We start from the raw sequence: 24,737 nt of genomic DNA, 5'->3' as shown, positions 1-24,737 counted from the left end.
TATGTTATTATGAATTTTTATTGGATAGATATCAGGGGAAAGGGATAAATCCCTGGAGACCCATCTCCCACCCTCTAGGAACCCCGCGGGAAAATCCAGATAGGAGCTAGTGCTCTGAGGTACAATATGGCAGCCAATTGTCATGGCAACAGCAGAAGAAGGAGTCTGGTTGGTTGTGGGGGCGGTGCTGGGAAGCCAGCTGGTGCCAGATGGACAAACCCAGCAGAAGGCATCCCCAGCCGGGTGAAGCTGATGCCCCGTGCCCAGGGCTCAACCTCCATATGCCAGCCTCAGCCTGGTCCTTCCTTCCAGGCCTAAAGGCCCCATTGCTGTCTGTGGGGGATGATGCCAAAACCATTCCTCCTCCTGACTCTTGCTTGTATAACAAGGAATGACTGCTTGGAGACAAAAGACTGTCCTGCTCAAGGTCCTCCTGGTCCGTGGGCTGACGGATCTAAATAGGTCTGAATTACGCTCACTCCTGATCATGCTGAGGAGCCATCACATCGGGGACTTGAGAGGTCCTGAGTGGCAGGACGCAGAGGCACCGTTCTGTACACCCGGTGGAGATTCCACAATGGCTTGTGCTGCCTGGAGGACGAGGAGACGAAGGCTGCAGGGAGGGAGCAGGGCAGGTTAGGGGCAATGTGGCAGAGCTGCACCCTACCTGTCCCCTCCTCCTGGTATGTTGGGCGGCATTCACACCTGGCCAGTGGATAAAAGAGGCTGCCGTCGTGGAGTTCACCACCTAATTGTTAACAACGGGTCCCTCTCGAAACAGCCTCAGCAAGATGCTCACCTCCTTCAGACCACAAAAGCCCCAGCCATGGAGCCCAGCCCCATTTCTCAGTCAGGCCTCCGTTATGGACTGCACCCGGTGATCCACGGCCCTCACAACCCAGGAGGCCTTCCTTGATTGCCCCCACCTACCTCAATGGCCCCATAACTGTGTCCCTCTGCACTTAGCATTTAACACTAAACATCTGCACACAGCCTTAGAAAACATTCATTCCCATCACCCCATTTGATCTTCAGGATAACCAAGGAAGGCAGTTAGGGTCCAAAGACATGAAGGGACTTGCCTAAGGTCACCTAGCTAGTAAGTGGGGGAAGCCAGAATTTGTATCCTGACCAGCCTGTCCAATTCCAGAGTCAAAAACCAAAAGCTCCTTCTTTTGCTGTCCTTCCTGTGGACAAAGCCCCACTGACTATCAAACCCGGAGCAGCCTGCAAGCTGAGGTGGTGTCCGCCAGCATTCTGCTGCTTCGTGCACCCTGAACCCAAACATTCACTAGAAGGGCCAGCGCAGTCCACGCACAGTGGCTCACACCTGTAATCCCAGCACTTTGGGAGGCCAAGGTGGGCAGATCACTTGAGGTCAGGAGTTCGAGACCAGCCTGGCCAACATGGCAAAACCCTGTCTCTACTAAAATTACAAAAATTAGCCGGGCATGGTGGCAGGCACCTGTAATCCCAGCTACTCTGGAGGCTGAGGCAGGAGAATCTCTTGAACCTGGGAGGCAGAGGTTGCAGTGAGCTGAGATCGCGCCACTGCACTCCAGCCTGGGTGACAGAGCGAGACTCCGTCTCCAAAAAAAAAAAAAAAAAAAGCCAGTGTGCAGTGTGCCCAACAAGGGCTTGGTGGTGGGGGGATGGGAGAAAGGTCTCTACACATTGCTGATTAGCAGTAAGTGACACTGAGGCCAGGCCAGGAGAGGAGCCTCTCCTGGGGAAGGCAAGAGTGGGTGTGGAGACTGGGGTGGCCTTGGGACTCCTTTTTAGTTCTGGTCAATCTTGTGTCTCTACCCTCTCAACACAGCCCTCCCTGGAGCAGGAGCACTGTGCAGGAGATGGAAGGAGACCCCATGCTGGGAAGATGAGAGAAGCTCAAGCAGGGTCAGTCCCAAGAGCGGGGTCAGTCCCAAGAGTGTCAGGAGACAGCATGTATGAGCAGGGGATGGAAGGCTGGAGAGGCCTGGCAGGATCAGGAGTTATAGCCGGGAAGACATGGGGAGAAGGCAGGGGCAGGTCAGGGCCTTGGTGCTGGGGCCCTGGGTCCCTGGTTGGATGATGGAGAGGAGCCCATCCTGGGGACAGCTGGACCAGACCATGAACGGCCTCACTGTGAGACCCCGGCCTGGTTTCAGCTTCTCTCTCCTTCCTGCCCAGACCTGGTTAAAGCCTGAGGCCACCTCTCAGCCCTCCCTTCCTCCAGCCCCATTCCACCCCACTCCCTGGGAGCTAAGCCCCCTCACCTGACAGGGCCACTTCCATGGCCACTCACAGAGAAGTCTTTGTGTACAAGCCGGGCCTGGGGGATGGGCGGTGGTGGGCACCCCCACTTACATTCCGCCCAGCAGCCACCAGCAGCCTCACCATTTTCCCATCTGCCTCTCCAGCCTCTCATCCGCTTTCTTGAGGAAGAATTCCCTCGGAGTCTTGGCCCTGGCTACTACCTCACCCCCAACTCCCTCCCTCAGGAGGGTTCCAGGACTGTGCCCCTTCTTTGCTGCTTTGCTGTAGCCCCCTGAGTCACACAGCCCTGACCACTGAACCTTTCTTTTTTTTCTTTTTTTTTTTTTTTTGAGACAGAGTCTTGCTCTGCTGCCCAGACTGGAGGGCAGTGGCCTGATTTCAGCTCACTGCAACCTCTGCCTCCCAGGTTCAAGTGATTCTCCTGCCTCAGCCTCCTGAATAGCTGGGATTACAGGCATGGGCCATCATGCCTGGCTAATTTTTGTATTTTTAGTAGAGATAGGGTTTCACCATGTTGGCCAGGCTGGTCTTGAACTCCTGACCTCAGGCGATCCACCTGCCTTGGCCTCCCAAAGTGCTGAGATTACAGGCTTGGGCCACTGTGCCCGGCCGGCCCTCTCTCCCTCCCTTCCTTTTTTTTTCATAAGAGAGCTCAGAGACTAGCTTGTTGCCCCACAAAGTCAGAGCCAGTATCCCTGTCCCCCAACCCCCAGCAGCCCATCCCCCTGCCCTGACATCAGGGTGCTCATTGTGCTGAGGGACACCAACTTCTGCTTCTCCACATCTCTCCCCAGAAAGCTCCCATAAGCTTGCTGCCCCCGCATGTCGTGGGGGAAGGAGGGATTCTGAAGGTGGGTGGTAGAGACATCCCTTCCTCAAGTGGCTTCCAGGCCTTTCATATGTCCTTCATTTGTTTGGAACTAGCTGAGAGCCAGTTAAATGTCTGGCTAGTCTCAATGGACAGCCAGATGCAGGAGTCCCCATCCCTCCTAGGAGTGGTTATGTGTTGCTTTCCAGCCATGCCCTACACCTGGCACTTCTGAGGCTGTCAGCTAACTGCCCCAGCCTCCCTGGTATAGCACATAAGGCGCTTTACAGGGGAATTCCTACCTCTGTTTCCCTTCTCCTCCCAGCAGACTCCCTGCGATGGCCATGCTAGTCCCCAAACATACCCTGCTCTTCCTTACCTACTTGCCTTCTCGAATGCTGTGGACTGTCCACCACCTACTTCCCCAGACTGTAGATTGCCAAATGCCTGTTTATCTTGTATCGCTTATCTCTTGGCGTCCTCCAGGAAGCCTTCCTGAGCTCCCCGAGGTGGCCCCCGGCTCCCTTCCCCATGCCTCCACAGCACTTTGTGCAGGTCTGCAGGACAATGCTTTCCAGACCGTCTTCTAATCATTCATGTGTCTGCCTCACCCAGTAGACTGCCAGTTCCTCAGAGCAGCGTTGTATTCCACATTCCCCTTGAGCATAGCTCCTGGCACACAGGAGACCCTCAGTGCCTGCTGAATGAATGTGCTGACATGGAGGCAGGGGTACCAGAGGGAAGGGAATGGATGAGAGGTGCTACACAGGAAGAAGTGATGGGTTTTGATGTGGCTGATTTGGATGTGGGGACAAGTCCAGGAAAATGTTCAGGAGTTCAACCTGGGGGCCTAGGAGTTTAATGAGGCCACCGATAGAGGTAAGGCAGCAGAAGCACAATGCGGAGGGAGCATCCGAACTGCCTGGGGACTGGACCACCTCCTGGGTTTTGGTGGGAGGTTGTACTTCTATGCCACTACAGAAGCTAAAAACACAGGTACTTTCTGGGCTCTCCTTGCAGCTAGAGCCTAGGCATGTGATCCAGGCTTGGTCAAGCAGATGTACCATTCCAATCCCTGATCTGGGGACAAATGGCAGGACCACAGGTGGTAGTTGGCAGTTGGGGGTGCGAATTTGGAGTTTAAAAGAGGTCAAGACTAGGCCCGGCGCGGTGGCTCATGCCTGTAATCCCAGTACTTTGGGGGGCCGAGGCGGGCGGATCACAAGGTCAAGAGATTGAGACCATCCTGGCTAACACTGTGAAACTCTGTCTCTACTAAAAATACAAACAATTAGCTGGGCGTGGTGGCGGGTGCCTGTAGTCCCAGCTACTCAGGAGGCTGAGGCAGAAGAATTGCTTGAACCCGGGCGGCAGAGGTTGCAGTGAGCTGAGATTGCGCCATTGCACTCCAGCTTGGGTGAGAGAGCAAGACTCTCAAAAAAAAAAAAAAAGAAGAAAGAGAGAGAGAGAGAAAGAAAGAGAAGAGAAAAGAAAAGAAAAACGAAACACAGAAGAATTTATAACTTCAGGTGATGGCTGAAGTGATAAAAGTGGAGTGAGAAGAGTGAGAAGGAAGAGAAAACAAGCTACCAGCAGAACCTGGGGACCACTTCTAGTTAAGGAACTGGTCCATCCGGAGGACTGAATGAATGGAACCAAGAACAGATGATCATGGATGTAACAGAAGAACAGAAGGCCAAAGGAAAAGACTGAGAAAATAGCATAACATTTTCCATACAGGTCAAGGAGGACTGGGCTTGGGAAGGGCCAGTGGTCTTTGTTGAGGGGGCTGTGAGTGGCCTCTGAGAGGATGCAGTTTCACCAGAGTGCTGGGCTGAGGAGAGAAGGTGGAGCATCACCTCAAGTACACAGTCACCTTTCTCAGGCCCCAGAGAGACCCTCAAACTAGCAGATGATACTGCCTGGCCACATCTTACTCTCTCTCTCCTCATGCTGATATTCCCCCATTCTGATTCCTCCAGTACTTTTCTTATTACCCACAGTCCTCTAAGTAGTCTGGGAACTAAGCCCAGTGCTGAGGCCTCTCTACCACCCCTGCTCCTGTGCTCAACCTTACATCTCTTCTGGGGGCCGCCATTCCTGGTCTCTCCCTCCTTCCTTCTCTCTCCATCCTCTCTTCCTAATTCCACTAACAGGAAGATTCAACAGTATTTCTGGTCAGCCAGGAAGTCCTTCTTATGGCCTCAGTCTGTTCCATGTCCACCAACCAGGGGAGGCTTTCAGTGCACACCTGGTCGGGCAGCCATCTTACAGGCACCAGTTACCTAAGATGGCGGCCTCCCTCACCCTCCGCTTCCGTTCCCACAGCCTTGCCTCCTACCCCTGCCTCTTTCTTTCTGAAGCCTCGGCCCAACAAGGTGGGGGGCCAGGCTGGGGAGCCAAGGCCGGAGGAAGCAAGACAAAAAAGGACAGAAAAGCTGGCCCCTTGGCATCTCTCTTTGGCATTTGAGTCCAGCTCAGGGAGGGAGGGCAGAAAGGAAGAAAGAAAGTAGTGTAAGTTTTTATTTCTGTCCTCTTCCTGCCACCTCCCCCTAGTCCCTCCCCCAACACTTTGATGAAAACAAAATCTCTCCCCCTTTTTCTCTTCTCCAGCCCCCCTCCCCTTTTTTCCTGGCTTCTACCATGAGCCTCCTGGAATGCAAATGAACTGTATTATGCAAATGTATGCAAATCAGGCTTAACGAGCGGAAGGAGGGGGCAGAATGCCTAATGAGTAATGGCGGAGGGTGCAGATGGAGGGTGGCAGGAGTGGCCCCCTCCTCTTCTCTGTTCCCACAGCCTGGAGGTTTGCTGGAGGTAGCTGGGTGTCCCTCACTTCTGGGAAAGAGTAGAAGGTCAAGGCCCCATCGCTTCAGCTGAGAAGGCCTGGGATGTCCTTGGCTGTGGTAGGTGAGGGGCAGGCGAGCTTGGGAAGAGAGGGGGTTAAGTATAAGGGGCTGGTACTCACTTGCATAACCTTGCCCAGAGACACTGCATGCACCAGCTTCCTTGCCTATGTGGCCTGCCGCTGTCAGAACCCTCAGCTTCCAGTGCTGAAAAGAGGGTGACGCTTATGCATGCCATGGCTTGTGCATCAGAAAGGAGGATTCTCAAGGGAAGATTCCCAGCCAGACCCAGGTTCTTCCTGGGGGTAGGGGTGAAAGCTGCCTCTCTTTGTACTTTGGGGGTGGGGGGGCGGTTGCCATGGCAACATATCATAGAACACCCACCTCCCCAACATCCAGCCTCAGAGGACCTAGGAGTTGGGGGGGATAATGGATTGACACCCCCTGATGCCCCCACCACCTGGCACTGCCAGCCGGAGATGGCAGCATCAAATCCTAGAGAGAATGGCCCCTTTGTTTCTAGGCTCACGGTGTTGGGGAGGCAGGCCTGGGCACACAGAAGGGCCTTTCCCAGGCCCCGTTCCAGTTTGCATGACTCCCACTGGCCTCTGGAGACTCCTTGTGGCCATCCCCTGGCCTCTGTGCCCTGGCAGATGGTTGCCCCCTTGCCTTTTCTCCCATGGGCTTGCCAGCTACTGCTAGGTATGCCCTGTCCCTGAGGCCTTCCCTCCAAACCACTTCAGACAGAGGTAGCAGTCTGTTCCACCTTTTCCTGGTTTTCCTGAACACCTTACATGCCAGTCATGCATCCTGTCCTTTTTTGCATAGGGGCAACCTGCAAACTCCCCCAACCAGCAGCAGGTCCGCTCCACACAACCCAGGCAGAGAGACTCGTAAAGGAGGTATCAGACAGATAGAAAGGGCCAGGCTGAAATTCAGGAGCCTGGATCTTGGCATTTCCGCTAACCAGCTGGGCAACCTGCTCACACCTCTTCTACTCCCATGGGATCTGTAAAATGAGGAATATAGGAATGATGATATCTAAGGCTCATTTCAGCTCTACCTGATCTATACCCTCCGTATCTTACATGACCTAGGTTAAATCATTCTTGAAATATAACCTTCATTCTTCCTACTACTGGAGCAGCCCTTCTCATTCAGACTCCCCAACATGAAGACAAACCCAATTGCCCGGAGAGAAGAATGCCAACTTCCCTCAGCCTTTGCCTCTCCCTGAGACTCCAAAGCTGACTGCAAACAGTTCCCACAGATTCAAAAATTTAGAGTCTTTGATAGCTAACTGTACAGACAGGAGGGTCCCTCCTAACCCTCTCAAAGGGGGTCAGCACAGCCATTTCACTCACCGCCCGGGAGCTGTCCGTGGTGCTGGATGTGGCTCTATCGTCCACACGGAGGAAGGAGGGTGGGAGGGTGGTGCAGAACCCACCCGCCCCAGGTGAGAAGCTAAAGGGAAGAGAAGAAGCAAAAACATTTGGAAACAGTAAGAAAAGGGAAAGATGATACCTGAAGAAAGTTTCTCCTCTCTGAAGACCTCCAAATTGCCAATATTACTTTGAGGAAGGAAGAGCACAAAAGTCATTGAATCTCTGATAATTTAGCTCAGTCTTCCTCTAGATCCTATTTGGACATCCACAGGGAGATGGAATCATAGTCCCTCCCCTTGGGGAAGAGCTCAGATTGAGGTGGGAGATAAAGTACAGACCTCTAAATTCCATTCTAAATGCTAAGGCTCCTACAAGGAATTTAGTAATAATAATTTAAAAGACATACAACCTGTCTGATAGTATTATAGATATCAGGAGTTTGGGAGGAGAGGCGGGGAAAGGCCGGGGTGTGTTTGTGTGTGCACGTGTACACATACACAGGCATGTGGGTACATGCATACGTGTGTGTATGTGTTTCCCAGGTGGAGAGGTGAGCCTACATCAGTGGTTCATAACCTCAGGTGCACATTAAATAATAATGATGCCTAGGCATCATTTCCACATACTCTGATTTCATGGGTCTGGGGCTGGGCCCAAACATCAACATTTTTAAAAAAGCTCCCCAGGTGATTCAGTGCATAACCAAGTTGAGAATCACTGACCTAGAAGAAAGCAGGTCAGAAAAGGTGCAGGGGGTGAAGCCTGATTAGCTGGAGGAAGAGGCAAAGCAACGATCCCTAAAGAAGAAGGGAATGAATAAAAAGGAGAAAGACAAGCATGTAAATCCTCTTTCCTGGGAGCTCCTGGATGGCCCCTAGGCCTGGCCTGGAGATGAGACTGGCTCAGGTGTTGGCTTGTCTCCTCTGTGCTGTAGAAGCTCAAACCACCCCAAGGCAATGAGACAAACTGTCTCCCCACCGCAGTCCCTTGTGCAGGAAATGGGTGCAATGACCCTAAGGGGGTGCTGCTGCTCCCCTTTACCCAGAGGGTCCCCAGGGAGGCGGCTGTAGAAGGTAAACAGCAACAATGGTCTCTTTCAGTGTCCAGACTCCAACCCTTCAGTCCAATTAGCAGACACAGCAAACAGCAATTCAGCAGCCTTCAGCCCCTGTCATAACAAACTCAGAGCTGCCTTAATGGGGGGATTAGGGCAGGAGGAGGAGGGGGTGTCACTTTGGCCCTGGGAGAGCCTGGGTGGCAAGGAGGGGGTTCCCCCTTTCCCCTTCTCTCTCCTATCTAAATATGCACCCACCCACCCTTCCTTCCATAACTCTGCTCCTCATTCTCCTCAAAGCCCCAAGAATGTTTTTATAGTTTTGTCTGCTCCTTCCCTCCAGTGATTTTAAAGCATTAACCTAAACTCATGATCTCCTAGGGAAGTCAGCACACCCTGTCTCTGGATGAGACATACTCACCCCTCAAGACCTCTGAGGTCCCAATAGCAAAGGAAGGGAGGTGGGAAGGTCAATCCATACCCAGAACATTGGAGTGAAGGAAGGTGAAAAAATAAATAACCAGATTCCAACTTTCAAACCTTGAACATGCAGACTTCAAGAAAGACTTTCAGACATAGGGGCCCGTGTGACTCTGGTGGGTTACCAACCTTAGGAATCGCACTGGGGACTGGGGGGATGTTGGTTTGTGAGGCGAAGGGAGAGAAGACATCCCTTCTTAAAGTCACTCAATTATGAAGACAAGTCTACATGCTGATAGGCAGGTCTCTATAGGATTTGTTAATTATAGCCACTACCTAACTTGTCCTTTAATTTAATAAACTGTGTTTTTAGTTACTTAGAATCCAGGATCTTAATGGCATAAACTTGAAATTATCATTTACACATTCTGTATTTATCTATGTAAGTCAGTTTACCCATCCTAAGTGCTCTTACCAATAAATCTTAATATCCATTAAGGAGAAAGAAAACAACGGCCATTCTGCCACGTGGACTCCAACCTCTTCCCTTTATCAGGCTTCCCAAGGACTGTGCCTCCTCTCCCAAGTCTTCAGATACTTCCTACCTAGGTCCCCAGGAGTCTCACCTTGACTCCCAAAGCTGGAAAAGGAGGAAGTTCCTCAAGTTAAATGTTATGAGATCCTCAGTCAGGAACATGCCAGAGAGCTGCCCTTTTTACATTCTGAAACAAATCATATGCTATCAGTCTTTCCAAACTGTAGCCTTTAACCTTTCTGCAATCTAAGAATTACCGTTTAACCATGAGTGTCATAACATAGTATACGATCTTTTATATAGAATTCTTCATTTTCTGCACACAATAATCCTAAGGGTTTCTTATCCTGATTATACAAATATCTGAATTGAGGCTTAGAGATTTGTGTGCTTGATAAATGAAAACACCCAAACATGGACCTTGGTTTGGTCAAATTTGCTGTTTCTATTTCTGTCTCTCCCACGGCTTGCTGACTAGGATGATTCCTGTGACTGTAAGAACTTATCAACAAAACCCTTTCCATGACTGGAATTGGGTGGGAGGAGAATTTGTCCAAGAGTGAGGGTGTGGCTGATAATGCAACACTTGGGTCAAATATTTGAGAGAAAATTGCCTTTGGCTTTCTGGACCTAGAATTCAATAGGAGGGTATTAAAATGAGGGGCTGAGGAGAGAAATGAATAAAGAAACCAGCTTAGAATTTGGTTTCCAGTAAAAATAGTAGATGTAGCAGTATCTAAAGAATAGAACTGAAAATTCTTAGACACAGGCAGAGGTGTGATTATACAAGAGAGGAAATTTCTTAACTGGTAACTCTGATGAGGCCTTTCTGAGCCCCTTTTAACACGGCTTCCCTGCACCCCAGTCCCACAGTTCTCCTGTGGGGTTCAGTTGGAGGAGATGCGATCTGGTACAGAGGGTGTGGGGAGAACTCAGCAGTGTCACCGTGATGTCTGCATTTGGTAACCTTCCAAATCCAAGAGTGTCTGTTCCTAGAGTGGGTTTATACTTATATGTAGCCAGGTGTCCCTAATATCACGACCGAGCTTCCCACGCACCATGGAAGCACATACATCCAACCTCACACCAGGTCACACACCACTCAGTTTCTCACCCTCATAAAGCAGACACACACAGCTCACAAACACAGTCACCCATCACTCTCCTGACAACCCCACCCACACACCCACATGCACACACCATATGCTCACATAAGGCAGACACAAACCCTCACCCCCACATCCCTCCTGGGCTCTATTCCTCCTTTCCACTGAGGTGCTGGCGTTGTAGGGTGTCAGTTCTCAACCCCCCACTTCCCTCTGTTTTCCTTTGGATATCCTGAGGTAGGTCAAATGCACTAATAGGAGACAACAATAATAATGTAAACCCATTGTGGTTACTGATACAGGTTCTAAGTCTCATGTGAATGAGCCTCAGTGGATCCCAAATACACATTTCCAACAAGCTACATGAAAGGCTTTTGTTATTGTTGTTTGTTTGTTTTTAAAGGAATCCTATCTTTCTTGGTGCTTCTTCTCTCATCCCAGCTCCCAGACCCTGCTCACAGGCAGGGCTTTTCTCTTGGTGCACCTTCCCCCTCCCGTGCCCCATGCCTTCCTTTCTCAGCTCAACCCCATCTTACCCTCCCTGTTTCACTGTCTCTCCAGTTGTTCCCACAGGCAAGTTCAGTAGAAAAAGCACTGGGTTGGGTTAGACCGGCCAGGGTGGCTCATGCCTGTAAACCCAGCATTATGGGAGGCCGAGGCGGGCAGATCAAGAGATCAAGAGATCAAGACCATACTGGCCAACATGGTGAAACCCCATCTCTACTAAAAAAAAAATACAAAAATTAGCTGGGCATGGTGGTACGCGTGCTTGTAGTCCCAGCTACTCGGGAGGCGGAGGCAGGAGAATCACTTGAACCCAGGAGGGGGAGGTTGCAGTGCGCCGAGATTGCATCACTGCACTCCAGCCTGGCAACAGAGTGAGACTCAATCTCAAAAAAAAAAAAAAAAAAAAAAAAAAAAGGAAAAAGCACTGGATTGGAAACCACTGAGTAACATTAGCAACTCATTTGAGTCCGTGGTTCCTCATCAGTAAAATGGGGTTAATAATGACTATCTCACAATGTTGAAAGATAAGAGAAAGGGATGCAGGCCCAGCGCCCAGGAAGTAGTGTTAGGAATTATTAGTCCTCGCCTAAAACCTGCTCCCTTTCTCCCTAATCCAGTCTCCACCTGCCCCTCCCCCAGAAAACCCAAATTCCAAATGGCTGAGAAAGTAAGAGGCTACTAATCTCGCCTTCCTCTAAATCTCTAAAGGAAGAAGACATGTATTCTAGGCTCCCTGAAGCACAATTTTTTTGAGTTTGGATTCTCCAATATTTCTCCCACATAATATATAATTGAATCATTATCTTCTAGCTATAAAATCAGGTCCTGGGAGGAAATGTTAAATTTACACAGGAAACTGGAGTCAGTCAAGGTCATTTTGTCCAGTTCTTCCACCCCCTTATTACTCCTTCCTGCCCCGTGTCTGGGAAGGCCAGGTGCCGGCGTATGGGATGCAGACCTGTAGTAAATGCAGACAGAGCTACTTCTAGCTTTGGCTACATTGACTTCTATTCCACAAAGTGACTCTAGACTATACTCCTTTCAACTGCACCTAAACACTCTTTCGCTTAAAATATTTAGGTCAAGCCAGATAAATGGATTCTTTTAGGAAAGGCCCCGATTAATCTCTCTAATTCTTTGCTTTCTCTGGGCAGCATAGATACTAAGCTACAAATTCCTTTGTGTTTGAGATCCTCAGAGCTTCTTGAGGCCATTTGTTCTTGGAGATGATTTCCAAGAGTGAAGATGGGGTGGGAAGGTTGGGTGTCCTAAAAGGCCCCAACTCAGCCCCTCTGGTCAGTAATGACAAAGCAGCATAAGGATCTTTTAAAGAGATTGGCTTCAGGTCCTGGGTCGGAAGGAGGAAGGTGAACGGAAATGGAACCGAGATTGCCCTGCACTCCACTGCCCCAGAACCCAGACTGGGCAAAAGGTTCTTCTGCCACCCTGTTTACATTTTTGAGCAACCCTCCCACCCTCGGCACCTTCAATTCTATTTCCTATTTTCACGTAGACACCCTCATCTTCCAACCAAGCTGGATAGCCCTACATGGCTTTAAGGAGCCGACTTAAGCAAAGACCAGTGTTCTCAGGTGACTTCCTCCAAACTGCCCCACCCAGCCATAGCTGTGGACAGCCTGTGGGAAAGTGTTCACCAGCTCCCGCTGGAGGGAGAGGCCTGGGCCGGGAGGCGGAATAACCCTGCAGCTAGATTTCAACTGATTTCTCCCTTGGATCAGCTTCCTAAGCAGTGACCCAGACTGCCAGAAAAGGCCCCATCCTGAGCGGGGACCACCAGAGGGCACCACAATGAGGCTTCCTTGCTCCCCCTCAACTCTGCTGGGGGAAAAATATGGCACCTGGCTGAAGTGAAATGGGACTGTGACTCCTACCTGTGCCGACTGGGGTGCTGGGGGGGGGGTGAAATGTCGCCCGAACCAGTGAGGTCTCTCTCCTCCTCTTGTATCCTCTGGTGCTGGTCAGTCCTCGCGGCTCTAGCCCCTCGCTCAAGCCTCCCCCTCCCGCCCGTGAGGCCGGCTTTCCCCGGGCCCCTCTGCGCAGTGTATGGGGTTATTTTTACTTTCGGTTATCTAGCTTTATGAAGACTCCACACCACTCATACAGCTAGATAACCAAAGATAACAACCAACCCCGCCTCCTGGCTGCTGTCGCCGCCTCTTCCACGCAGCCTCCCGGCCGCCGCCGCCGCCAGCACCTCCGCAGCTTCCCGGTCGCCCGTCAGCGGGAGTAGGAGGGAAGGGACACGAGTGGAGTTGAGGGGGAGGGTGAAGAGAGAAATGAAGTCCGAGACAAAACAACAACAAAAACCTCAGACACGGAGATACAGACACGACAGAGACCGAAAAAGGCGTGGAAAGGACGCGATGACCGGTGGCGTCGAAGTTGGGGAGTTGACCCCGACCCAGACCCAAAAAGCTTCTGCTGCCCCATTTCCCGCTCTCCCATTCGGGCCAGGAGCAGGAGTTCCGCTGGTCCCAGGTGGAAGGGACGCGCGGGCTTTTCGTGCCACCCGGGAAGACCGCAGCGACCCAGGCAGAGGCCTCCCCAGCCTCGCCGGGTCTCCACTGCCCTCCTCTGGAAGATCGAGGGCGCATCCGACAGCCAGAGCCCTGCCTTCGGCGGAGCCCGAGCCTGGCGCGGGATGGAAATGGGGAGCCGCGGTGCCGGCCCGGCCACGTCGCCAACTCAGAAAGGCGTTGGAAGCGAAGCGGAGCCCTTGTGGGGGAAAGAGCTGGATCCAAGAGGCCGACTAAAAGGGGAAATGGGCAGCCAAACCTCGGAGGTAAAAACCCCAGAGATGTCCTAATAGGAAGCAGGGAAATCCCGGCGACCCAAAGAGAGAGGAAAGGCTGTGGGGGGCGGGTGGGGGCGACCCAGAGACTCCCAAGCGAGTCTCTCAAGGAGAGAAGGAAACAGCAGAGACCCCACCCGGGAAGAGATCCGGGAGAGTACCCATGAGAGGGGCGGAGGGGAGGAAAGCAGAGGGCGACAGGGCAGGTGACCAGAGTCCCAGGCCCTGCAGAGCCCCGGATAAACGGCTTTGTGCAGAGAGGACCAGAGATCACCCAGGGTTGTGAAAATGGCCGGGGGTTCGAGGCGAGCGGTGCCCTAGGGGTGGGAAAGGGGTGCGATCCGGAACGGGAAACCGCAGCCCCGAAGAGGGTGGGGGCTCGGCCGGCCCCTCGTGGCGGACGCGCGGGCACGCCGGATTCCGAGGCGCTCGCCCACCTCGTGCTCCACGCTGGCCAGGCCACTTACATCGAGCCCAGGGTGCCCATCCGTGCTCTCCCGCGCGGTCCTCCCGGCCAGTTCCCGCCCCTGGAGCGCCAGGGCCCTGAGTTCCAGATGCCGGGGCTCAGCGGGCGCCGGACAGAGGAGGCTGCCCTGCTCTTAGCCTCCGCCGAGCCTAGGCGAGCAGGGTGGAGCGGGTCTCACCTCCTAGCTCCCTCCTCTGCCTCTGCCGCGGCTCTGGCCCCGGCGCGCTCCGGCTCCGGACTTTTCATTCATCCTTTCACACTCCCTCCCCAGGCCATCCTCTGATTGGCTCTACCGCGTCTGACGTCAGCGGCTCGTTCCCCGCCGGCCCCGCCCCTCCCCCTTCCCGGGCCGGCCGGGGAGCGCAATTGGGGCGCCCCTCCCCACTGGAGAATAGGGATCGGGGGACTACTACGTCTCTGTGCTGATTCTCAGCCTCTTGCTGCCTCACTCACCCCCGAGACCCGCCTGCCACCTCCAATCCATTGCCATTTGTGGTTTTGATCTCCAACCTCACTCATTTTGTAGGTTCTACATTTTCCATTTTGGCCCTAGGTATGCTGCACCAACACCAGGGCACAAAGATGGAAAAGAGGTCAGGTGAAAGCCCCTCAGAAAGAACCAGATGACTGCAGACTCTACTCCTACCGCCGCCTCCCATCAGAATATTCTTTGTGCTTCTCGGGTTCTGATCCTTAGCAGACTGTGATCCTAACCTTTTAGAATGGGCAGGAACCTGTCTTGCTGGTTTTCAACCCAAAACAATGAGGGAAAGATCCTGGAAGTTTGGGATTCCTACAGGGAGATGCGAGGGTTGAGCGGTGCTGAGCCTCCTTTTCCGCCTTGCAGAAACTGGAATATCTCTTGAATGTGTTCGCAGCACCAAAGTTACAGGTAGGGGAGGCTGGGGTGAGGATTCCAGCTGGCATCAGCCGGGACAAGACCCACAGATTTTCATCCAGCCATGGAGGCCCTTGCTAGCGCCTTCTTGCCCTTCCCCAACATGGTGAGACTCTGACCTCTAGCCCATGGTCCAGCTCCAGGTGTCTGGAGAGCTGGGGTTATGGGAGGAGGATCGCCCTCCAGCAAGGTTCCGTCTGGGACTTTGCCGACCTGGCTCCTTATCTGGCCCAGCGCGACATTCCTGGCTCGGCCTCTGCGCTGGGAATCAGGGCTGAATAATGCCTAGTCTCAACCTTGAGAGGTAGATACTCGGCGGCAGGCAGGATCCGAATCCCGCTGCCCAGTAGAGCTGGAAGAACGAGCTGTGGGCCCCTACCTGAGCTCTGCCAGGGAGCAGTTCCAATTCCTGGTCCCAAGCCACCCCACCCTTCTACCCACTCTACTCTCCACTGCCTTACTAAAAAAAAACTATGACTCAGATACCTGGAGCCTGTCAGCCAGATTAACCTGGGCCAGCTCCTATAACCAGGGATCCTTGAACACTAGGCCACCAGGGCCGTGCTCCAGGGGATGACCAGTTTTGTCATCAGGCCCCATCAGATTGTTTTATCTGCCTGTCTGCACAGCCCAGGACAAAGCCAAGCCTGAAAGCTGTTCTTGGCTAGATGCAAGCCTGTGGGCAGTGGGTTTAATTCGGTGCTTCCCCCAAAGATTGGAGAATATCTGAATAATCGCTTCCACTGATGTTGGCAACATGACTGCAGGGTGGGGGCAGTTTGGAATAAGATAAAGCCTGTGAGCCGGGTGTTTCCCTACCAGGATGATAATATGGTGCTGAAGAAAACAATCTAATTTCCCAGGTCTCAGGGTGCTCACAAGGCTGGGCTTGGCATAGCTTTTTCCTTCTGTCAGTCGCCACAGGGTCTCAAGGCTCTTACCCAAGGGAAAGGCTTTCTAGACGCTTCCACAATGTCGATTTTTTCACCCTCCAGAACAGGGAACACACCAGCCAATGATGAGGAGGGAAGGAAAGAGACAGAGATGGTGTCCCCTCCCTATTTGGTTTCCTCCTGCCCCCTCCCAGGTGCTCATACAGCTTAGAATGAAGCACTCGGGGAGCAGAGCATCGGGGTCCTTGTCTCTGCAGTAGAGTTGTGAAAAAACCCAGAACCCCTCTCAAATATTCTCACAGATAGACTTACCTCCTGGTGTGCTGCTAAAGGCATTCCCTAAATGCACACCCCATCCGCCCCGGAAAAACTATAGGTTTTCCAGCCATTCCCCTCCGTGGCTATAAATCCCCTCAAAGATTTCTCATGAAACCACACCATACCCATTTCTAGGATCCCCAATACCCTCCAGACATTCCAGCAATTCTAGCTAGGGCCTATGCTTCTCCAAACATACTACCAACTCCCCCTACAAATATCTCCCCATTTGCCCTCCCACAAGATCCCTTAAAAGCACCTTAAGCAAACCTTCCTCCCTATCCATCCTCCCCTCACCAGCACCTGGGAGGCTAGGGCCAGTGAGGAAGAGTGGGCTGTTCTGCTAGCTAAAACTCTCCCCTTTCTCCTCTGTTACCAATTTCCAACCAAGTCCTCTGCCCTCTGTGGGGCCCAAGCTTATCACCACAACCCCTTATCCTGGCCTGGGCTGACCAAACAGTGCTGCAAGAGGCAACTGGAATCAGCATGAACCTCCCTTCTCTTTCGGCCACTGCTGTATTTTTATTGGAGTGGGGAGATAACAGAAAGGTGTGTTTTTTTTGGCCATTGGAGGCTCCCCCTCTCCACCTCTATTGGTCAAATTCAGACTCAGCTGGACTTCCTAAAAAACCAAGGTCAAGAGGGAAATGGATATATTTAGATGTCTTCTGAAAATATATCTAAATTTCTCCAAATAGCTTGATAAAGAGCAAGATCGCTCTGCCTCTTAATGAGGCTTTGGGTTCTTCATAGGTAATTCAGCCTAAAAGAGTGTCCAAATACAATGAGGAGAGACCTCCAACAAAGGAAAACGGTGATTAGTCTAAATTGTCCTGGCAGTACCCACATAGAACCCCCATTTCTGTCAAGGTTGCTAATGAAGTAATTTTTTGTTTGGTTTTGTCTGGGTGTGGTTGACAACCCAGTCTCCCACCACCCCTGCTCAAGGATAAAGGTGAGTAGGGCATCTGTCTTTATTCCAATGGAGAAAGAGCTATCAGCCATGAAAGAAGCAGAAAACTCCCCACCATCATGTTAACTGGGACTCGTTTGTATACCATTGTTCCAGTTTCAAAAAAGAAACTACTTGGAGGGTGGAAAATGAGACAGTCTCTCCAGAGCAGGAGCAATTTCACACATATTCTTGTCCATGGTAGCTAACACTATGCCTAAAGCATAGTGGGTGCCCAGTAATTGATCAATTAATAGAGATCTGTGTACCGTGAGTATGTCTGCAAGTCTGCATTTGCCATCAGGTAGATTGAGGGCATTACGGATGGGGAGTGAGGGTCTTGGTAAGTTGTGTGTTCTGTGGGATCTGTGGGGGAGGCAGAGGGGAGAGTTGTGTCTATTGTGTTGTGGGTCCGTGACTATTTGATCGCTCCTTTGACCAGAGGAGACCCTTCTACTAATTAGATACAGCAGGCCTATAAGAGCATAACAGCTGGAGTAAAATGGGTGCATTAGGTGCCCTTTGGGCTTGGCCCACCAGCTTCAGTATCCCTAAGGAGGTCTCAGTTGGAGTAGTCCCCTGATTCCAGCATGCCGCACAGTCAGCTGGAGTGTTCTGTAGAGCGATGGACTGCAGACCCCACCCTGAGTTCTTCCAGGGTATTTCTAGGGGGCTGTGGGGAGAGCACATCGATTCCCTGGTGCTGATGTGAGTCTGTAAGTGTCTTGATTAACCTAGGAGCCCACATTTTTTGCCAGTGCCCTTCCCCACCCCCATCCCTTATAGCCCTGATGCCCACCTATTGTCTGTGTGCCTGAAGAGGCCCATGTAGAGAAAAACATGGCCCGAATTATGCTCTCTGGATGCAGCTCTTGGATGGATCTTTATAATTCAGATTCCAGAATACATTTTGGCAGTCAAGCGCTTTCTTGAAATAATCAGGTAGTTAAATAAAAAGCATATATTTTTTCTATGTTCCAATTACCAGATTAATTTGCCTTGAAGACACAGATGAAAGCTGCATTTGGGAAAGGGTGGATTCAGATATTTATTTGTCTTATAAGTGCATCATTATGAACAATATCATACATTTTTTGCTATAGAAATCTGCATTGTCTATGGGATAGTCACAAATAAAAGCAAGAATTAGCAATAAAAAATACTGAGGCTGTGTGAAAAAAAATATATATATACAAAATATCTATTCATGTGGGCAGAAAAGGTAGGAGGTATGGAGAAATAATCTGGAGGATATCGTCCCTAAGGATGTCACACTTCTTCCCCACGAGAGTGGTATGTTCCTCCTATTGAGGGGCCAGCTTGAGAATTCCTTGGGCCTGTGTAAGTACTGCCTTCCTTGCCTGCTCCCAGTTCTATTCTTGAGCCCACACATTGCTCACTTGCCTGAGAACCTTATGTGTCTGGGAGGTAAGAACAAGGTGGCAGAGATGGTAGAGGGTTGGCTGGTTCATCCAGACTGAGTCCTTTCTACAAGACCCTCAACCATCAGCAAATGGCCTCCTTAAGGGGCATAAGCATGAGTATGCAAGGGTGCTGCGCATCACACACACACACACGCACACACACACATGCACACACATACACATACACACACGCACACACATACACGCGTGCGCGCACACACACATGCACACATACTCAAACTTATCAACTCAGACCAATGCAATGACAAATCCACAGATACTCCCAGCGGTACCACCTCCCAATGCTTGCAGTTGTATACCCTGGCATACATACCCACTCACAGTTATTTAAGCTCCTTGGGTCCCCGTTTACCATACCCCATGCTCCTCTTCTTTCTCACCTCTGTCACCCAGGTACAAGTATCTCTGTTCCCTTCTCCAACCAATCATCTCCCCCAAGGTCAGTTGGCCTCCAACTTTGCCCTCAGGAGCCCATTGGAGAAGGGGAAAGAGTTCCCTGTATCCCCAATGCCTTTCCTCTCTATCACAGAACTGGAAGCAGGGTGGCCTATCATTGACTATGTAGGTCTTTCTACAATTGGAGTAGACCAAAATCAGGGGCCGAAAGCTGGAAGAGACAGGGAGAGAGGTAGAGGGGTACAGAGAACAGGAGAAAACATAAGTGAGACAGGGCCAGTTTTCCTTTTCTTCCCCCACCCACTCCACCATCAGAAACAATAAATAAGAAAATAAATACCCCAAAAGCCATAGGTGGCCACCTACGATGACACCAGAAAACAAATGAGGCTGCTTCTTCTTGGATGCCCAGCTCCTGTCAAGGAGGAGAATGCAAAGGTTAAAGTCCTTTGAGAAGTCCAGCCTTCTTTCCCTGACGACCCCCAGCCTTCCTATCACTCTCTCAGCCACTCCTTTTCTCCTAGTCCTGCATCTTCAGGACCTGGATAGTCTATGTTCCCCTCTTCAATCGCCAGGCTTGAGGCTGCACAGGGGGATAATGAGAAAAGCCTAGACATGCAGGCATGGCCTCCGGCCTGGGCCTCTCAGCTCCATCTCGCCTGGGCAACTCTAACCCAGCCTTATCCTCACAACCTCTCTCATTTCCATCCAAAACCTTTGGGCCCAGGGATTTGGCCCTGTTCAAACAGCCTGTGGAGATCTTAGACTTAAATCTAAGGAAGTAATCTCCTGCCCAATGGACATTATCTCCTTGCAGATTCCTGCTGCCTGGGGTCTATGGGAGAGCATGCTTAGGATAGAATGAAGGAGCTGAGGTTAGGGATATATTTTTGTCTGTCTAGATCTAACGCAGTGTAAACTGTAAAGTGTTATGCACATTTATGATATTCTCAATCATGTTATCTCTCTTGCTTTCTCCACTCATCTCTGTCGTGACCTATCTACTTATCACCTATCCAAGTATATCTCTCAGGATCCTGTAGTGATCAATTTTCTCCCTCTCTTTTTCATACACACAAAAGGTGTGAAGACAAAGCATTTATTTTTTATTAGTGTTGGGTATGAACCCATTCTCAGCACTTTATAGTCTTATCTTCCCAGAATTTGGCTTTCAGGTTAAATTATGATTTGGGGGAGTGGCATGTATACCGCAGGTGACCCAGCTTCTAAAATACTGTGATAAGTATTTTTACACTTATATGTGTATGTGTGTTTGTGTGTGGGTTGGGGTAAGCTGGTGAATTCTTCCATCTCAAACTCAATTCCACAACTAATTTTTTTAAGTCAGGAAGATAACCTACCTAAACGTAGGAAATCAGAAAAAAGGGGGGCTGGGGAGCAAGGACAAGCCTTACATCCAAGCCTGATTTCTAGGAGGGGTGCTTTGAATGCCCCCTCCCCACTTCTAACACTCACAAATACTCACTTGACTCCCAGCCTCAGCTCTGCCAGCCCATCCATTTCATAAAGGGATGTCTCAGTCTGAAATTATCTTCAAACCAAAGAAGGGGCTACCCCCACCCCACACCAATTTGCTGACATGCTAGAAAACAGACATAAGGACAGTTAGGGGGCCTCTGGCTCCTCCCTCCACCCTAATCAATGAGAGTTCTGGGGTCCCTGGGGCAGTTATCTCCCTCATCACTGATCTCTGCCCTGCCACCCCCCAACAAAGCATACACAATGCCTAGGGGAGCATGTTGATGAAGAACACAGCCCAGCAGGCATGGAACATGTGTGTGCACGTATGATGGCTGGCAGCCTTAGCCTCGCCCAGCAATCTGGCCTCTGGGGTTCCAGGAATAGTCTGCTCCGCTCCAGCCTCCACTACCCCACAATGGCCCCAATCTTGTCTCCCAGAAAGCACAGTGTGGGTGGGGGACTAGGGGCAGGAAAAGTGCTGTCTTTATATATCTCCTGGCCTTCCGTAGGAAAACACACACACACACCCACACACAAACACACGCACACACACAAACCCTCCATTAGATGGGTGCGAAGAGGGCTGGGGTAGGGTTCTCTCCCCTTCGAGAACCTAAGCATTTTCCCTGACACCTCACTTGCCTTTAGGTTCCACTCAGCCCCTTTCCCACCTGCCAGCTCATAGGAAAGGGGGGAAAGGGGAATTAAATTAATCTAAATCCTATAAAATGTTTTTGGATTTTTCCCAATTTTGGTCTCCACCTTTCTTTCATCTGGGGACATCTGGCTCCTTTCCCCCCATGCCCAAGTCCCTCAGACTTTGTCCTCCCCTAAAAGCAGAAGTCTCTAGGTCAGAAAGGAATAAGAGCCAGATCGAGGAAACAAGGTCAGGAGTCCAAATACAGAACCATTTTTTCCCTTCCTTCCCATCTCCACTACAGTTTCCTTCCTGCCTCTCCTCTGGTGCAAGCATTAAGATGTTGGCCATGTCTGGTGGAGAGAAGGGAGGGGCAGATTAATAGGATCAGTAGCACCGTGACCCTAAAGCCCCCCCACAATCCCATTGACAAACTTAGTGAGCTGTCTCCAGCCTGCATGGGCTGGGGGAAGGAGGGGAACCAGGAGCCACTCTGGGGCGGGTGGGCAGAGCCACTGCCTTGGGCTCAGCGATAGGTGCCCAGGAAGCTGGAGGTGAGAGCCCTGCTGCCAACTCCACCTCTACACACATGCCTCATCCATTTTGGGGACCCCCCTAAATCTTTTATCAGCCTTTTCTTTCTGTGATGATTTTGCACCAGCCTCCATTAGCCAGTAGGTAAAGTAGGAAGGTTAGGGCGTCCTGACTGATTTTAGGGGATCTCTTCCCACTCCCAGCCTAGATGTCTGAGGGGGCTGGGATCCTCCCTGGACCCGAATGGGCACTTACCAGGCTTCTGTGAGGAGGAGAGACTGTTCGGGTGGCCCCTGCGGCTGGACTGCCTCTCTCCCCCCAGCTCCTAGCCTCTTGTGGAGTGGAGGATGCAGCTCCGATGACGTAGCATCTGTCTATCCATTCAGGAATTTCGCTTGCCTCTCTCTTTCTTTCTCTTGCTGCTGTCCCTGGAAAGGCAGCAAAAAGGGGGTGCTGCCCCTCTCTGGAGACACTACCACCACCACCACCAAAATAACAGCCCACTCTGACGAAGCCCCTCCTTCTTCCTTCCAATGCCTGTGTGGGCAGGGGTCTTTGTCACCTCCACTCTGCTTGCCACCTCCCCTACTGCCTTTTCTAACCTGAGGGAGGAAGAAGGGGCTAAGGGAAGCTATTGTTCCTCCAGGCCACCCTCGTCCCCAAGGGAAGCAAGAGAAAGGGTGTGATGGAAAGACTCGGTCCCTAGTCTCCGAGTTTTAATTCGCTTTGGAACTTGAGAGAGTGATTAAGTGGTGTGTGGAGGGTGAGGCGCTGAGCTGATAGAGTCATGGGAAGGTGACACAGTTTGCCATTTGAAGGCTCAGGGCATTCCAGGCCCCCCTTCCCAGGCCTCCCCTCAACTCCTATCCCGGTCAGCTTAACTAATCACAAATCCAGATCTTACTTGTGAAGGAGACAGTGACAGTAAGAAGATGAAGGCTGAGAGTTGGAGGGGGGCGCATCTTGCGGGGAGATGAAGGCCAGCACTTGGAAGTCTAGACAAGAGAAGAGAAGGGGTGGGACCACAGAGTCAAAGTGGGAGATAAATTATCTTTTTCCTAGAGGAGGGAGAGCAATTTGGGGGTTGGTTTCCAGGGCTGGGGTCCCAATATTTGGTGGAAGCTGGGGCCCAGAATGGTACAATGGTCGGGTCTCTTTTCTCTCTCTAACCCCCATCCTCAGCCCCTCCCTTTTTCTCCCTCCCACTCTTCCTGGTCTGCATGGGAACTCGGTCTGAGCTCGACGTGACAGACAGCAGGCCTGCATGCTAATGAAGTTTGTCTCAAGTTCATTGTCAAAGCCCCCCCTTCCCCACGGCCCCCTCCCCTCCTCTCTCATACACAAATCTCCCTCCAACTTTTGTCCCACAGACCTGGAGGCCACTTGAGTCTCTGCTGGCTCCCCTCTCTCACCCTCCCCCACTGCTTTCAGTCTCCCCTCTCTTCACCACCTCCCTCAACTGGGGGTGGGAGGCTGTCTTCTCCCTGGTGCCTTCCCAGCCACCTTCTGGCCTGGCGATCCCTAAGCTCTGAATGAGGGATTCTGAGGGCTAAGGTCAGAGTCTATAGACCGGGTCCTTCTTTCCCCACCTCAAAGCAGGGAGACTTTAGAGGGGTGAGAGAAGGCAACAGACTCTCCCCACTCAATGTTCTCTGCCCCTCAATTCTCAGTCCTGTCCTGGCCCAGTCCCCCAATTCCAGCCCCGCTTCCCCTCCCCCATTCCTCCCATTATGATTATTTTGCTCTCCCCTTGATTACATCTGCTTCACTAGCTCAGAAATAAAGATCCTTTGAGACTAATTTTGCACCCCCCCATCTCCCCACCCCTTCCCTCCCCCTTCTCTCTAGACCAGGGCTCCCGTTAGCTCCTTTCTCACCGGCTGGAAGACATTGAGTTCCTTGTCTAGGGAGCTGGGGGGTTGATGGGAGGGGGTGCCAGTGGAATGGGGGGGGGGTCTGTCCAGCTCTGGGACGTGTCCAGCAATCCAAACCTGTCCTTCTTTTGTTCCTGCAAATCTCTTCATACTGTCACCACCCTCTGGAGTCTGCCTTTCTCCCAGTAACCAGGGGATAAGGGAGGAAGGGGAGGAGGATCCTGAACTCACCCCACCCCTCAATTCCAGGGAAAGGAGGAAGGGGGAGAAAAGGGAGAAAAAAATTTAAATCCCCCCCCTCATTAGCCAGAAAGGAAGCGAAAGGGGATAATTATAATTAAAAGCAGACAGCTGTGGATTGCATCTTTTATGTTCCTCCAAGCTTCCTCCCCACTTCTGCCACCATCACCCAAAAATTTGCACAGCCCCCTGTGTATCTTCCCCCTGGTTTTCTTCGAGTGGTGAGTGTGCCAGGAGACTGAGGCATGAGGAGCAGGTTTGGGGAAGAGGACTCCACTTCCTCTCCCGTAGGCAGCGCCTTCTGAAACATCTCAGCAGGCCTAAGAGATGGGGGCTTCCTGTTCCTACCCACCAGCCTGTACCCCAAGGTGTAGGATTGTAGGAGGTGAGGGAATCCAGGTGATAATAACTAATTCAATAATTTGGGGAAGTCTGATTTTCCAAAAAATAGCCATAATATTGATAATGAAATTAATACTAAGAATTAAGTAAAACATAGAATGTTTTCTCATTCAGGCATGTCTTCCCGCCTCCAAAGTAGCTTCAAAACACAAGAGGGCTAGCTGAACGTCTGAAGAGCTGGGATCTGTAAGGGAGTGTGTTCTAACAAAGAGAGGCTCATAGGTTTAGAGTGTACATAAAATGCGCACATATACATACATATACTCCATGATTTTGGGGGTGGTGTTGCTAGGCCTAGCTCTGCTATCCTATGTATTTATAGAACTTGATCATAGGCCAGAACAGCAGGATAATTATAGCGTTATTAGCATATATGCAAATCAGGTAACCTATATACGCTGAATGGAGACAGATTATTATTTATTTCTCTCCCCCTTTCTCCTTCCCTGGTATCAGCTCTGGCTCCTCAGA

At 51.3% G+C, this 24,737-nt stretch overlaps 1 protein-coding gene and 1 non-coding gene across 2 annotated transcripts; both read right to left on the bottom strand.

Annotated features, from left to right (window-relative positions):
* LOC101058422 (uncharacterized) lies at positions 1-23,789 on the bottom strand. The gene is made up of 8 exons (XM_054686946.1): positions 23,742-23,789; positions 22,655-22,745; positions 22,006-22,178; positions 19,438-19,512; positions 9,396-9,409; positions 7,275-7,374; positions 6,033-6,117; positions 1-613 (listed from the first exon to the last, which is right to left on the bottom strand). Exons 1-8 carry the CDS (start codon positions 23,772-23,774, stop codon positions 486-488), a joined length of 699 nt encoding a protein of 232 aa, XP_054542921.1. The 5' UTR covers positions 23,775-23,789; the 3' UTR covers positions 1-485.
* Positions 12,984-13,071, bottom strand: MIR9-1 (microRNA mir-9-1). Its single transcript, NR_036005.1, has one exon. It is a non-coding gene; the product is annotated as a microRNA mir-9-1 (primary transcript).
* Positions 23,790-24,737: the final 948 nt, after the last annotated feature.

Source organism: Pan troglodytes, chromosome 1, assembly GCF_028858775.2.
Source record: "Pan troglodytes isolate AG18354 chromosome 1, NHGRI_mPanTro3-v2.0_pri, whole genome shotgun sequence".
Lineage (NCBI taxonomy): Eukaryota > Metazoa > Chordata > Mammalia > Primates > Hominidae > Pan > Pan troglodytes.
The sequence above is the reverse complement of the archived record's forward strand: the minus strand, read 5'-3'. Positions and strand labels throughout refer to the sequence as shown.